At 36.8% G+C, this 11401-nt stretch overlaps 1 protein-coding gene across 1 annotated transcript; it reads right to left on the bottom strand.

Annotated features, from left to right (window-relative positions):
* Nucleotides 1–1096: 1096 nt before the first annotated feature.
* Nucleotides 1097–4423, bottom strand: LOC131044222 (small ribosomal subunit protein eS1y). Its single transcript, XM_057977506.2, has 7 exons — nucleotides 4215–4423; nucleotides 4070–4117; nucleotides 3871–3976; nucleotides 2180–2317; nucleotides 1906–2091; nucleotides 1618–1818; nucleotides 1097–1511 (listed from the first exon to the last, which is right to left on the bottom strand). Exons 1-7 carry the CDS (start codon nucleotides 4223–4225, stop codon nucleotides 1416–1418), a joined length of 786 nt encoding a protein of 261 aa, XP_057833489.1. The 5' UTR covers nucleotides 4226–4423; the 3' UTR covers nucleotides 1097–1415.
* Nucleotides 4424–11401: the final 6978 nt, after the last annotated feature.

Here is an 11401-nt window from a genome sequence, read left to right as displayed (position 1 = left end):
CTTAGCTAGCAAAACAATGAAAATGAGTAACAGAATGGGAGAATACTCCAGCTCATTTGTTGATGCCATCATTACCATGCATCGAGCTTGAAAAGCATAAAGCCACACAATAAAAACTCAATATACCGATCATCCCTAAATTTATCTGATAGGAATAGAATTGTAACTTCTCGAAAAAGCCAAAAACAGTTAAAGCTGATGATCTAGTCTTCCCCATAAGCCCATCCCTAAAACATGGGTAAGGTTGTGGCTGCTCCCAAAACGACCATTAACAAACACCCCTAAAACAGTGTCATGACTTCCTATTCCAACTTTTTCACGGAGTTCACAAAACGACTTGTATAACAGAATGGAGAATCACCAGAGCTTATTCATTGACATCATCATTACCATATAAGCTTCAGGCGCATAGGATTGAACAAAGAACAGTCAATATACTAATCATTCATAAATTGATCTGATATTGATCTACTGGAAAGACATGATAACTTCTGAAGAAAACAAAAAGAGTGTTAGATCTAATGATCCAATCCTCTCCATACACACATCCCCAAAACATATTGAAGGTGGGGAACACATCCCCAAAACAATGTCATGGCCTTATAATATTCTTAAGTTTCCAACAAATTTCTCACGTGCCCAACAAACATTTAAGATCTAATTAACAAAAACAAACTTGCTAGACATTTTTGTGGTCCCTGCCACTATTTTGAGTTCTAGATCAACGGTATTCTCTAATGTAGGTTGAAGTTTGAACAATTAAAACCAGAATCATAAGATAATTTTATACATTTTAATAAGACATAAGATCCAATTCAATAAAAGATATTATACGTATTAAAAGAATATTAGAGATCTAATCAACAGAGAAAGAACATACTTACATATCATGTGGTGCCATGACACCAATTTAAATGAAGAAATAGCAACATGTAAGCCAAGCAATACATAAAATACACAAGTTTTTAGTTCTTGGATCCGTGGCATACATAGCTACTAAATTCTACAATGAAAACTAAAATTGCAAAAATATATGTCAATGTAAGTCCTTACCTGAGATACATTAATAAACTTTCACAAAATACCAAATCAGCCATTTTGTAAAATTAAATGATCAAATTGCAAACCTCAAATTATAATTGAAGTTGCACCCAAAAAATGTTATTTAGAGGTGCTACTAAAGAAAAACGAACATCCAAAAATTGAAGTTGCACCAAAACAGATGCTATTTAGAAGAACTCAAAATTGAAAATGTCGATAGCAAACAGCTTAACTAGCATGCTATTTCGCGCTCCCAAAGAAAAACAAATGAGCTTCCAAACTTGAAAATTTCAAGAACAGATAGTGAATCATAATTCTCCATAATGAACCGGACTTGTGCAGGTTCTAAAAATTAATCTAATAAACAGAAATAGCTAGGCCCCTACAAGTTCTGCTTCAGCTTCAGCTGGTGTTTCGTCTGCCGGTCGATCCACCTTGACTCCAATTTCCTCAGAGTAATCTCCATGTACCTAGAGAAGTCATAACATTCAAATTAATCACTTCCATATGACATTAGATATATAGCTCACCCATTAGTAGAAAGATAGATATTAGCCAGAGAACACAAAAAAATACCTCCATAAGTTTTCCCAGGTCAAATTTTGGAGCCTTCAAGATTTTAACTTTGCGGATGAATACATTCTGTAAAGGATAAATACTTGATGTAGCTTTCTCAATTTCTTTTCCAATAACCTCAGGAATAAATTTTGCGACAAGCTCTTTCAAATCACATGACGAAGCTTCACGAACCATAATTTCTGCCATCTTTTTACGAATCTGGAAACAAGAATTTGGTAACCAAGCAATAAACAACAATATCTAGCAAACATAGTAGATTTATCCCATTAAATAAGCCATTTTTACCTGTCTTATTTGACTTGATTGTGCATAGCATGTCCGCTTGACCTGATTAGGTCTTCTCTTTGTAAAAGCAATACAAAACATCCTCAGTGTGTAGTTATCAGTTGTTTTGACATCAACATGAGCCTCTATCAATGTCTGCCATTTGCGTACCAAAGACCTGAGCTTGTCCGTTGTGAAATCCATGCCCTGAGCAATCAAAAAAAAGAAACTTCAAACACCCATATAAAGCAAAGAAATGCAAAATCGTTAAAGTGATTGAACATATAATGTTTACCCAGAAATTTGTAAGAACATTTCTGCCCTGAACATCTTCTGCACGAAGCTTGATCTTTCTGTATGCCTGATCCTCATCATTCTGAAGATCGGCTAGGGAAATCTCAAACACACGGTGCTTAAGACCATCAGAAGCAATCTGCATGACAGTGGCAATTACAAAAACCAATAACTAAGGGAAAACTGCTACAGAATCCTAATCTTAGAAAACATGAAGACCCACCAAAACAATATGCAGTATAAAGATACTCGCATGTGTGTGAAAGCAGATTATGGAAAATAACTTGCATCAAATTTTCAAGAAACTTTCAAGCTTAAGGCAATGTATAATTTAACTCCTTGAGATATAACCAAGTAACAAATAAACTTGCATCAAACTTTCAAGAAACTTTCAAGCTTAAAGCAATGTATACAATTTAACTCCTTGAGATCATCACAAAGTAACGAAGCATGTATGTTAATATTGTGGACTAGTGGAAACAGAAAAAAGAAAATTTATACAAAGGGTGGAGACTCTTGACAATCTAAGACTTCCAGTGAAATAGATAAGTAAAATAAAGGCCCAACCAATAACCGCTACTCACTTCACTGGTTTATTTAAAGGCAAGTCGACTGCTGCTATTTGTGGCACTGTTGATCCCAAGAACATAGCTCAATTAAAAACTCTTGAACCCAAAAAGATGGGAGTCTTACTGCAAGAGAGTAGTTTTTGAGGTGTGGAGCACCACTACATTTCACTACACACAAAAGCTCTCCTTTTGCCAAGTCAAAAACTTACTTCCGGAGAATAGTTTCTGAGGTTCGGTGTGCCGCTACGTAATGTTCTTCTCTTGCCAAGCCAAAGAAAATCACCGAATTCTACAATATATCTTCTGGAAGTTTACAAAAGAAAATTCTGCCTACATTACAATTTACCTGCACTCACGATATGGCCAATCTGTACAGTTAATTGACAAAGAAGATGGGATCATGTACAGAAAATAAAAAAATTCTCCGAGAGATTCGTAGGGTTTTATTTGCTAAAACCCTATGGGTGAACACTAGGAAACTAAAGATATCTTCACAGAAAATTTAATGCCCCCAACACCCAACTAAAGGCGTATGCTACTAAACAATAGCCTAAGCGCAATCCAGTCCGAGCAACTAACAAATAAGCCCCCAAAAACAACTTGACTTGGGATAAATGTCCGTACCTAGCAAATTATAAATTACCAATAAATACATTTGTAAAATGACAACCGCTATTTTTAACTTGCAACTGTAAAATATAAAGAACATTACTATCAATCGATCAGTATTACATGTACATAGCTAGATACAAATATAATAGATAAATTTTAACTGTATATTGCAGAAAGAATAACTATCGACCGATTGGTATTTTTCACACAGCAAATAAAAAAATACAAGAGATCTTTACAGTTCATCCAATTAGATTGAAAGAAAATGCTTCTGCAATTTGTTTACATCAACAGTTTTGCGGAAGTAACCCCAGGATAACGAGTCAAGAGATGCCAACGAAAACACCGAAAATAAAGAAGAATGAAAATCAAAATTAGACAGACGTTTTTCTTTTAAATATTTCCACAAAAAGTAGTAAACATAAATTTGCGGAAAACCTAGATAGCACAGTAACTGCAAATATTTTGTAAGTGTTAAATTTGTAATGAATGAAAAGATGTAATGTGTTACCTTGGTTCCCTGCGTTCTGGTAACGAGCGTCTTCCCGACGGTCCTGGTGTTGAAGGAAGATGGAGCCTTTATGTCGTACCAATCCTTCTTCGTAAACGGATCGACCCTGTATAATACCATCACACCATTAATTCATCATGTGTCCAGTGCAATTGCTTTGAAAAGGAGGAAAAGGAAAACATTAGATCTAATCACTCACGCTTTCTTCTTTCCTCCCTTCTTGCCCTTCGAGATGCGCTTGTTCTTCCTGGTTTGTTTCCCAAACACAACAAATAATTAGGATTTCACATACAATGAATAAATCTGCAGATACAGTGAAGATAAGAGAACAAAGAGAAACTTACCCGACCGCCATGTTTGGTACAACTGCCAAGGGTTTAGCAGCAGAGCCGCATCAAACTATAACCAGAAGATTTTAAACCTCAAACCCTAACGGCTGACATACGATCCTTATTCATGTATGACGATTGAATGAATCTCAGTGGCTGTCAAATTTCAGCGCAAGTTTCCTTTACCATGGACGTTTTCTTTTTCCGGGACTACTTTTTAATATTTAGCCATTTCACTCATAACCCCTATTAAATAAATTAAAAAACAATGATGATTGAGGTTTATGCTCTGCTTTTATTTTTCCAACTTTGAGGCTTAACTATTTTAGGGTGTAATTTCATTTTATTATTGGATACTTGTGATTTTTTAATATAATTGATATTAAAAATAATTAAGATTATATGTTATAATAAGTTGGACACAACTTGAATCCTAGAAAAAAACATAATGGCTCTGCAAAATTTCGGATCCACGAAAAGTGGATTATAGAAAAATACGACTGTAAATTCAAAAGGATCAAGGCATAAGAAAAATCATGGAATCACTAAGCGCTCACCATGGCAAGCTGGACAACCTCAAAAATTCGCCCACAGTAATAAGGTGGGGTCTGCAAACAGATTCGAGGCCCTAAATACCTGCGCCACAGGGGCTAATTCCATCCCGGTTTCTCTGAATCAAAGATGCAAGGAGGCGGCTAGGGTTCCTAGGGGTCCTCCAATTAGTATTGAGATCTCAAAATCTCAAAAAATAACCCCTGCATCTGCCGCAGGAGTTTTTGGCTGGTATGGGAAACAACGGAACCCTAAACCGGCTCAAAGCGTCCATTATAATGTAGGAATGGGGATGGTCAATAGATGGCCTCCACAAAAGTCATCTCCTCTTGGAAATTTTGTCGCCACTGGTGCGAATTTGACAAAACTAGGTGAAAAATGGAATAGGGTTGAGCCTCGGTCAAAGCATCCAGTAAACTCTCCTCAGGTTATCATCCCGAAAATTAAAAGATTGAAATATGGAGGAGAGCAACAAGCAACAAGTTATTCCAAATCAAACCAAAAAATAATTATTATCAGCAATCAATACACAAATAACCTTTGGGAAGAATATATGAGTCGGGGGCTGTTTGGAAAATGGTGCGGATATGGCGCCTCCACCTCGGAAATCATCCAGTGGCTAGTATCGGCCACCAAAGGACAGGTAAGTATCACAACCTTAGAGGACAATTATCTATTTATTCTCTGCAATTCATCAGTATTAAGGGAGAATATACTTAACAATCAACCTTGTTTCTTTAAAGGTTACTGTTTTTCTTTTTTTAAATGGAGGCAAAATTTCTCCCCTAAAATGTTTGAGAATTGCTTAGTTCCTGGATGGGTAGAACTGCCAAATCTCCTAGTAGAACATCTTAATGAGCACTGCTTGATTAGAATAGGGGATTCACTGGGAGGTTTTGAAGGTTTTAAATAAAATTATAGAGACTCTGCTATAGCCAAAATAATGGCTAAACTGCATATAAAGGACTTAAGCTTGGAACCTATTAAAATAATAACTAACCATTCGATGTATGTGGTAAGACCAGAGATATATAAGGGCAGGGTGGAACAAATTGAAGTAATCTTACCATGTGCAACCCTTCCCAGCCCTAAACAACATAAAAAAGATCAAAAAATACCATATGAGGATATGGTAAACGCCACCCTGAGCCCGATTGGAAGCGGATTAGTTAGGGAAAAATTGGGGGAGATAAAACCTACCAACATAGATTCAAAAGAAATGAATTCAAAGTGCAAACCAGATCCAAAACCACTACCAAGAGAAATCCCAACCCTAGAATTCGAGGAAGGGGAAATTGACTGCAGCTTTGAGGGCGTATCCGAAATTCCCTCACTAATGGACCAAGACATCTTGATACCTCCCATGGGAGACCAAACCCTCCTTAAATGGTGCATGGAGGATCACTCAAGAGAGAAGACGAATATGGATTGTCCTAAGGAAATGAAACAAATCCTAGAAAAGGTTACCCAACCAGATAGCACACATGAAAATGATGGCTTTGAGTCATCGCCCATTAGTCCCCTGATATTAGATACAGAGGAAACAGAGGAGGAGTATTCCAGGAGGATCACAAAGGAGAATAAAATCATTTTGGAGTATGTGGGCAATGAAACGGTTAATGACTTGACTGACTCCTTTATAAATGAAGTGGTGGATGATGAGGAACTTGCTTATCAGAGAAGACTACTAATGTCAGGTCTCTTGGAAGGGAAAATTTCAAAGGCTAAAATTTTAGAAGTTGAAGCTTCTATGGACAAAGAAGAAGAGGAGTTGGGCTTAGCCAAAACACTAAACAATATTGAATCCCCAGATTGCGCAAGAGAGGTAAAAAGAAGAGGTAGGAAATCAATATTAGAACTCATTAGTAAAGCAGGCAAGGCTGAGGGCAAGACTACTTTAACTAATCTCTTTCATGCAGGGAAGGGGAAGGTCCTTCCCAAGGAGAAATGGAGCTCTTTACATGGAATGTTAGGGGCTTGAATGCCCCTAACAAGCAGTGTATTTTAAAACGCTGCATAGCTAAATTTAACCCAGATATAATTATGATACAAGAATCCAAATTAAGTAAAGATGAGTTAGAAATATTTGACAAAAATTTGGGAATAAGGAGAATGGAAGGCTCCCCTGCCAAGGGGGCTTAAGGAGGAATAGCAGTAATATGGGACCCCAGGATCGTGGCCTTTAACCTACTTTATAAGTCCCCTAACTAGATGTGTGGCAGGATTAATAATATTAAGAGCAATTTAAATTTTGTCTTATTCAATATCTATGGACCTATTCAAAATAAAGATAAAAAGAAAATATGGGATGAGGTAGAACAATTTCTTACCTCTGTCCCAAATCATATATGTATCATTGGAGGTGACTTCAACGCCATTATTGACCCATCAGAAAAATGAGGGGACATAAAATAAGTCAACCAGGCCACCATTGATCTCAGAGATTGGATATTCAATTGTAACCTCATGGAGATTAAAACAGAAACAAACTCTTTCACATGGAACAATAGAAGGAAAGGTTTTTGCAACATTGCAGAAAAGTTGGACAGATTATTCATACGATGAAATTTGGCCAACGTTTCAAACACCTTTGAAGCAAAAATCCTTCCTCTCTCAGGTTCAGACCATTTCCCGGTCCAGCTTTTTATCTCTGAAACCATTCCCTCTACTGAAAGCCCTTTTAGATTTGAATTAATGTGGCTGAGAGATGAAAACATCTTAAAATTAATAGAAAAATGGTGGATGGAATTTAGAGTGATAGGCTCTAAACCCTTCAAATTAGTCACTAAATTAAAAATAGTTAAACAAATTCTAATAGCCTGGAATAGAAATTAGTTTGGTAATCTCTTTAAGAAAAAAACAAAAATAGAGGAAGCTCTAAAAGAAGTGAATGAAGAGGTCATTAGATCAGGTATGGACAATAACCTCTACATGAAGGAAAAATCCTTATTAATAGAATATGAGGAAACTATGGCTAGAGAAGAAATCTTTTGGAAACAAAAGTCTAGAGAAAATTGTTTGGAGTTTGGAGACAAAAACATCAAGTTCTTCCATAATAGCACAAAGCGGAGGAGACTAGTTAATAGAATGCTAAAATCAAAACCAAGTCTGGGGTTCTCAGCTGTAATCCAGAAGTCATAGGTGTAGAAGCAATTGAATACTTTATGGACATCTTTAACAATCGGGATGGCTCTAGATTATCCTCGAGGAATAGAGTGCTCAAATGTATTCCGAAGATAATAAACAAGGATCAAAACTAGTTATTAAATGCTAAATTCTCTAAGATAGAAATTGAGAAAGCCCTTTTCCAAATGAATCCAGACAAGGCCCCTGGGCCAGATGGATTCCTTGCCTCTTTTTATCATAAATGTTGGCACTTCATTGGGGTTGAAGTCACAGAGGCATTAGAAGGAATTTGGAATTTAGGGAAGATCCTTAAGGAATTAAACAATACATTCATAGCCTTGATACCAAAAAAAGACAAAGCTGAAAGTTTTGAAGAATTCAAACCTATTGCTCTATGTAATACATTATACAAATTTCTAACTAAAACCATAGCAAACAGACTTTACAATCTACTCCCTCTGTTAATTAGTGAGGAACAAACAGGTTTTGTTCCAGGACGCTCAATCTATGATGGAATCATTATTGCCCAAGAAGCGATACATACAGTTCAAACTAATAAAGACCCTAGTATGCTCATCAAACTAGATATAAAAAATGCCTATGATAAGGTTGACTGGCACTTCTTATGTAAATGCCTTGAAGCTTTTGGCTTTGCTAGACAATGGATCAATCTTATATATGAGTGAATATCAACACCAAGAATGTCAATCCTCGTCAATGGGTCCCCTGTTGGTTTCTTCAATATCTATAGGGACTAAGGCAAGGGGATCCAATTTCTCCCTTCCTCTTCATACTAATGGTTGAGTCCCTTGGAAGACTTTTAAATACTGCAAGAGAACAATCATCTATTCAGGGAATTAAAATTACCAGTGGGTTGGAAGCAACTACACAGTTTGTGGACGACACCATGCTCTTCGAACATAGTGATGTTCAAGAAGCCAAAGCTATTAAACAAATTCTATAGACCTACTCATTGGTGTCGGGACAAGAAATTAACACCACAAAATAAAATATTTTATTCTTCAATACTGAAGAGAAACTAGTAGACAAGATGTGCAAAACCTTCAAATTCAATAAAGGCATAATGCCATGCAAATACCTGGGCATCCCCTTGGACAAAGGTTGCAGATCCTCAAATTTGTGGGATCAAATTATATCAAAAATCAAAAATAGAATTAGCTCATGGAACGGGAAATGGCTATCCTCAGTTGGCAAGGCCACTGTGATAAAATCAGTACTATCTGCTATGCCCATTTACCAACTCTCTTGTATAGACCTTCCCGTAGTAAAAAAAAATGAAATAAATAAATACATTAGGACCTTCTTCTGGCAGGGAGCTAGTGAGAAATTCAAAATGCCTTTGATGGCCTAGGAAAAAATCTGCAAACCTAAAGAGAAAGGGGGTTTGGGGATAAAAGATATGATTCTACAAAGCAAAGCCCTTGGAGCAAAATTGGTATGGAGAATGCATAACAATCCCCATTTAAAATGGGCTAGGATCCTATACAACAAATATCTCCATAATAATGATCCAACCATCATCTTTAGAGTACTCTCACCCCCAAGGGATCCAAAATATGGAATTTCATGATGAACTGCAAGGAAATAGTATCAAAAAAGCTAACATGGAATCTAGGGAATGTCATGAAAACACTATTCCGGTTAGACTCATGGGGAGGTTACCTTGCATTAGGAAAAGATGACAAATTTGACACTTCTCGGGTTATCCTGGAAAGCCTATGGGGAGATAAGGTTGCTGACTATATTGAGGAAAACATAGTGGAGGGTATAAAAGCTTGGAGGTGGAAATCATTTGGAAATTTGGGTCTACCAGCCAATGAATTAAGAGAACTGGAAAAGATATTGTTTTCCAAAAAAAATTCTTTCGGTAAGGATGAGGATGGAGTAATCTGGGTAGGGACTAACAATTGTAGGTATAGCACAAAAGAAGGATACAACATTCTTATAAAACAGGGGCTTGATACTGCTAAGGACATTCCATTAAAACTGGGATAAGAGATGCATTCCCAAAGTAGGGGTTTATGCTTGGCTAGCATTACATAACAAAGTCCTAACTGCTGACATATTCAGAAAAATGGGGTATGAAGGCCCAAGCAAATGCCCGCTATGTGAGAAGGAATAAGAATCAACCAATCATCTCTTACTTACTTGTGAATACTCTCATAATTGTTGGAGGTGGCTTAGAAAACAAATGAATTGGTACTCCCCCATCCCAGACTCAGTCATGGCTATGTTTCAGGCATGGCCCATCAAGAACAAAGGGAGCATTTATAATGGGCTTTGGGTGGTAGCTCCCTCAATGCTTGTATGGGAGATTCGGAAAGAAAGAAATAGGAGATTTTTTCAGAGATGACAAGTTGGAATGGCAGGAACTCACAAACAAGGTAGAGGCGACCATATTAGAACTAATCAATAGTCACTCTATGAAAGACCATAAAAACATGGAAATGTCACAGTGGGATGATAAAATGAGATTAAAATGGATTGGCTTAAAGATTCCCCCATTCATTGGGGATTGTCCTATTAAAGCTATTAAAAAACGCAAAGACTGTAAGTGGATGCCCCCAACTGAGGGTTGGGTTAAACTCAATTTCGATGGAGCCTCTAGAGGCAATCCAAGAGTGGCGGGCATTGGATGCAGCATACATAACTCAAAGGGAGAAGAAATAGCTGCTCTAGCCCATCCTTTGGGAATTAGCACAAAAAATGAAGCTAAACTTAGAGCTCTTGAGGAAGGAATTAAATTATGTAAAATCCTGAAAGTTAACAAAATTAACATAGAAGGAGACTTTGCCATTATTATCAATGCCCTCAGGAAAGGGGATATTCCCAATTGGAAACTCAATGCAATCCTTAATAAAATTCTTAGTATGGTCCAACCCTTCGAAGGAGTAACCTTCAACCACATGTATAGAGAAGGTAACTCCAGGGCAGACCATCTTGCAAACCAAGGAGTAGATGGAAAACCTAGTATCTACATAAAGCCTGGCCACTCACCTCTTAGTTGATCCTCTTAACAATCAATAGTGGCAAGGGATTACTAATAGAACCTAAAATTGTTATAGAAACCACAAAGTAATTCCTTTAATTAAAATAAAATCACAATTCTCACCAAAAGAAGTATACACTGCATAATTAGCAATCGGATCGTAGTTAAGCAACTACGAGGCCCCTTCTATATATAACACCAAGATAGCATTTAAACTCAACATATGTTATGATACTCATTAATGGATAATACTTACTTCCCCACAAAAGTATAGTTTCGAGGAAGATGAGGTGCCAATTAATTACTATACCAGCCTCACACCATAAGGAGTAATAAACCGATCTTATTAACACTCTACCATGATATGGGAAGATGTACTTATATGATCACTTTTTTGGCAGATGGGAAAGATCTGTCTTAATAATAATTACGATTTGACATCATAGGCATGCCCATTAATTATAGTGGTATATAGAAAGTTCACCTCTATCTTAAAAAAGCTAGACAAAGTCGT

The sequence above is a fragment of the Cryptomeria japonica genome, chromosome 6 (assembly GCF_030272615.1).
Source record: "Cryptomeria japonica chromosome 6, Sugi_1.0, whole genome shotgun sequence".
Taxonomy (NCBI): domain Eukaryota; kingdom Viridiplantae; phylum Streptophyta; class Pinopsida; order Cupressales; family Cupressaceae; genus Cryptomeria; species Cryptomeria japonica.
Note: the sequence above shows the minus strand (reverse complement) of the source record. Positions and strands in the feature narration are given on the sequence as shown.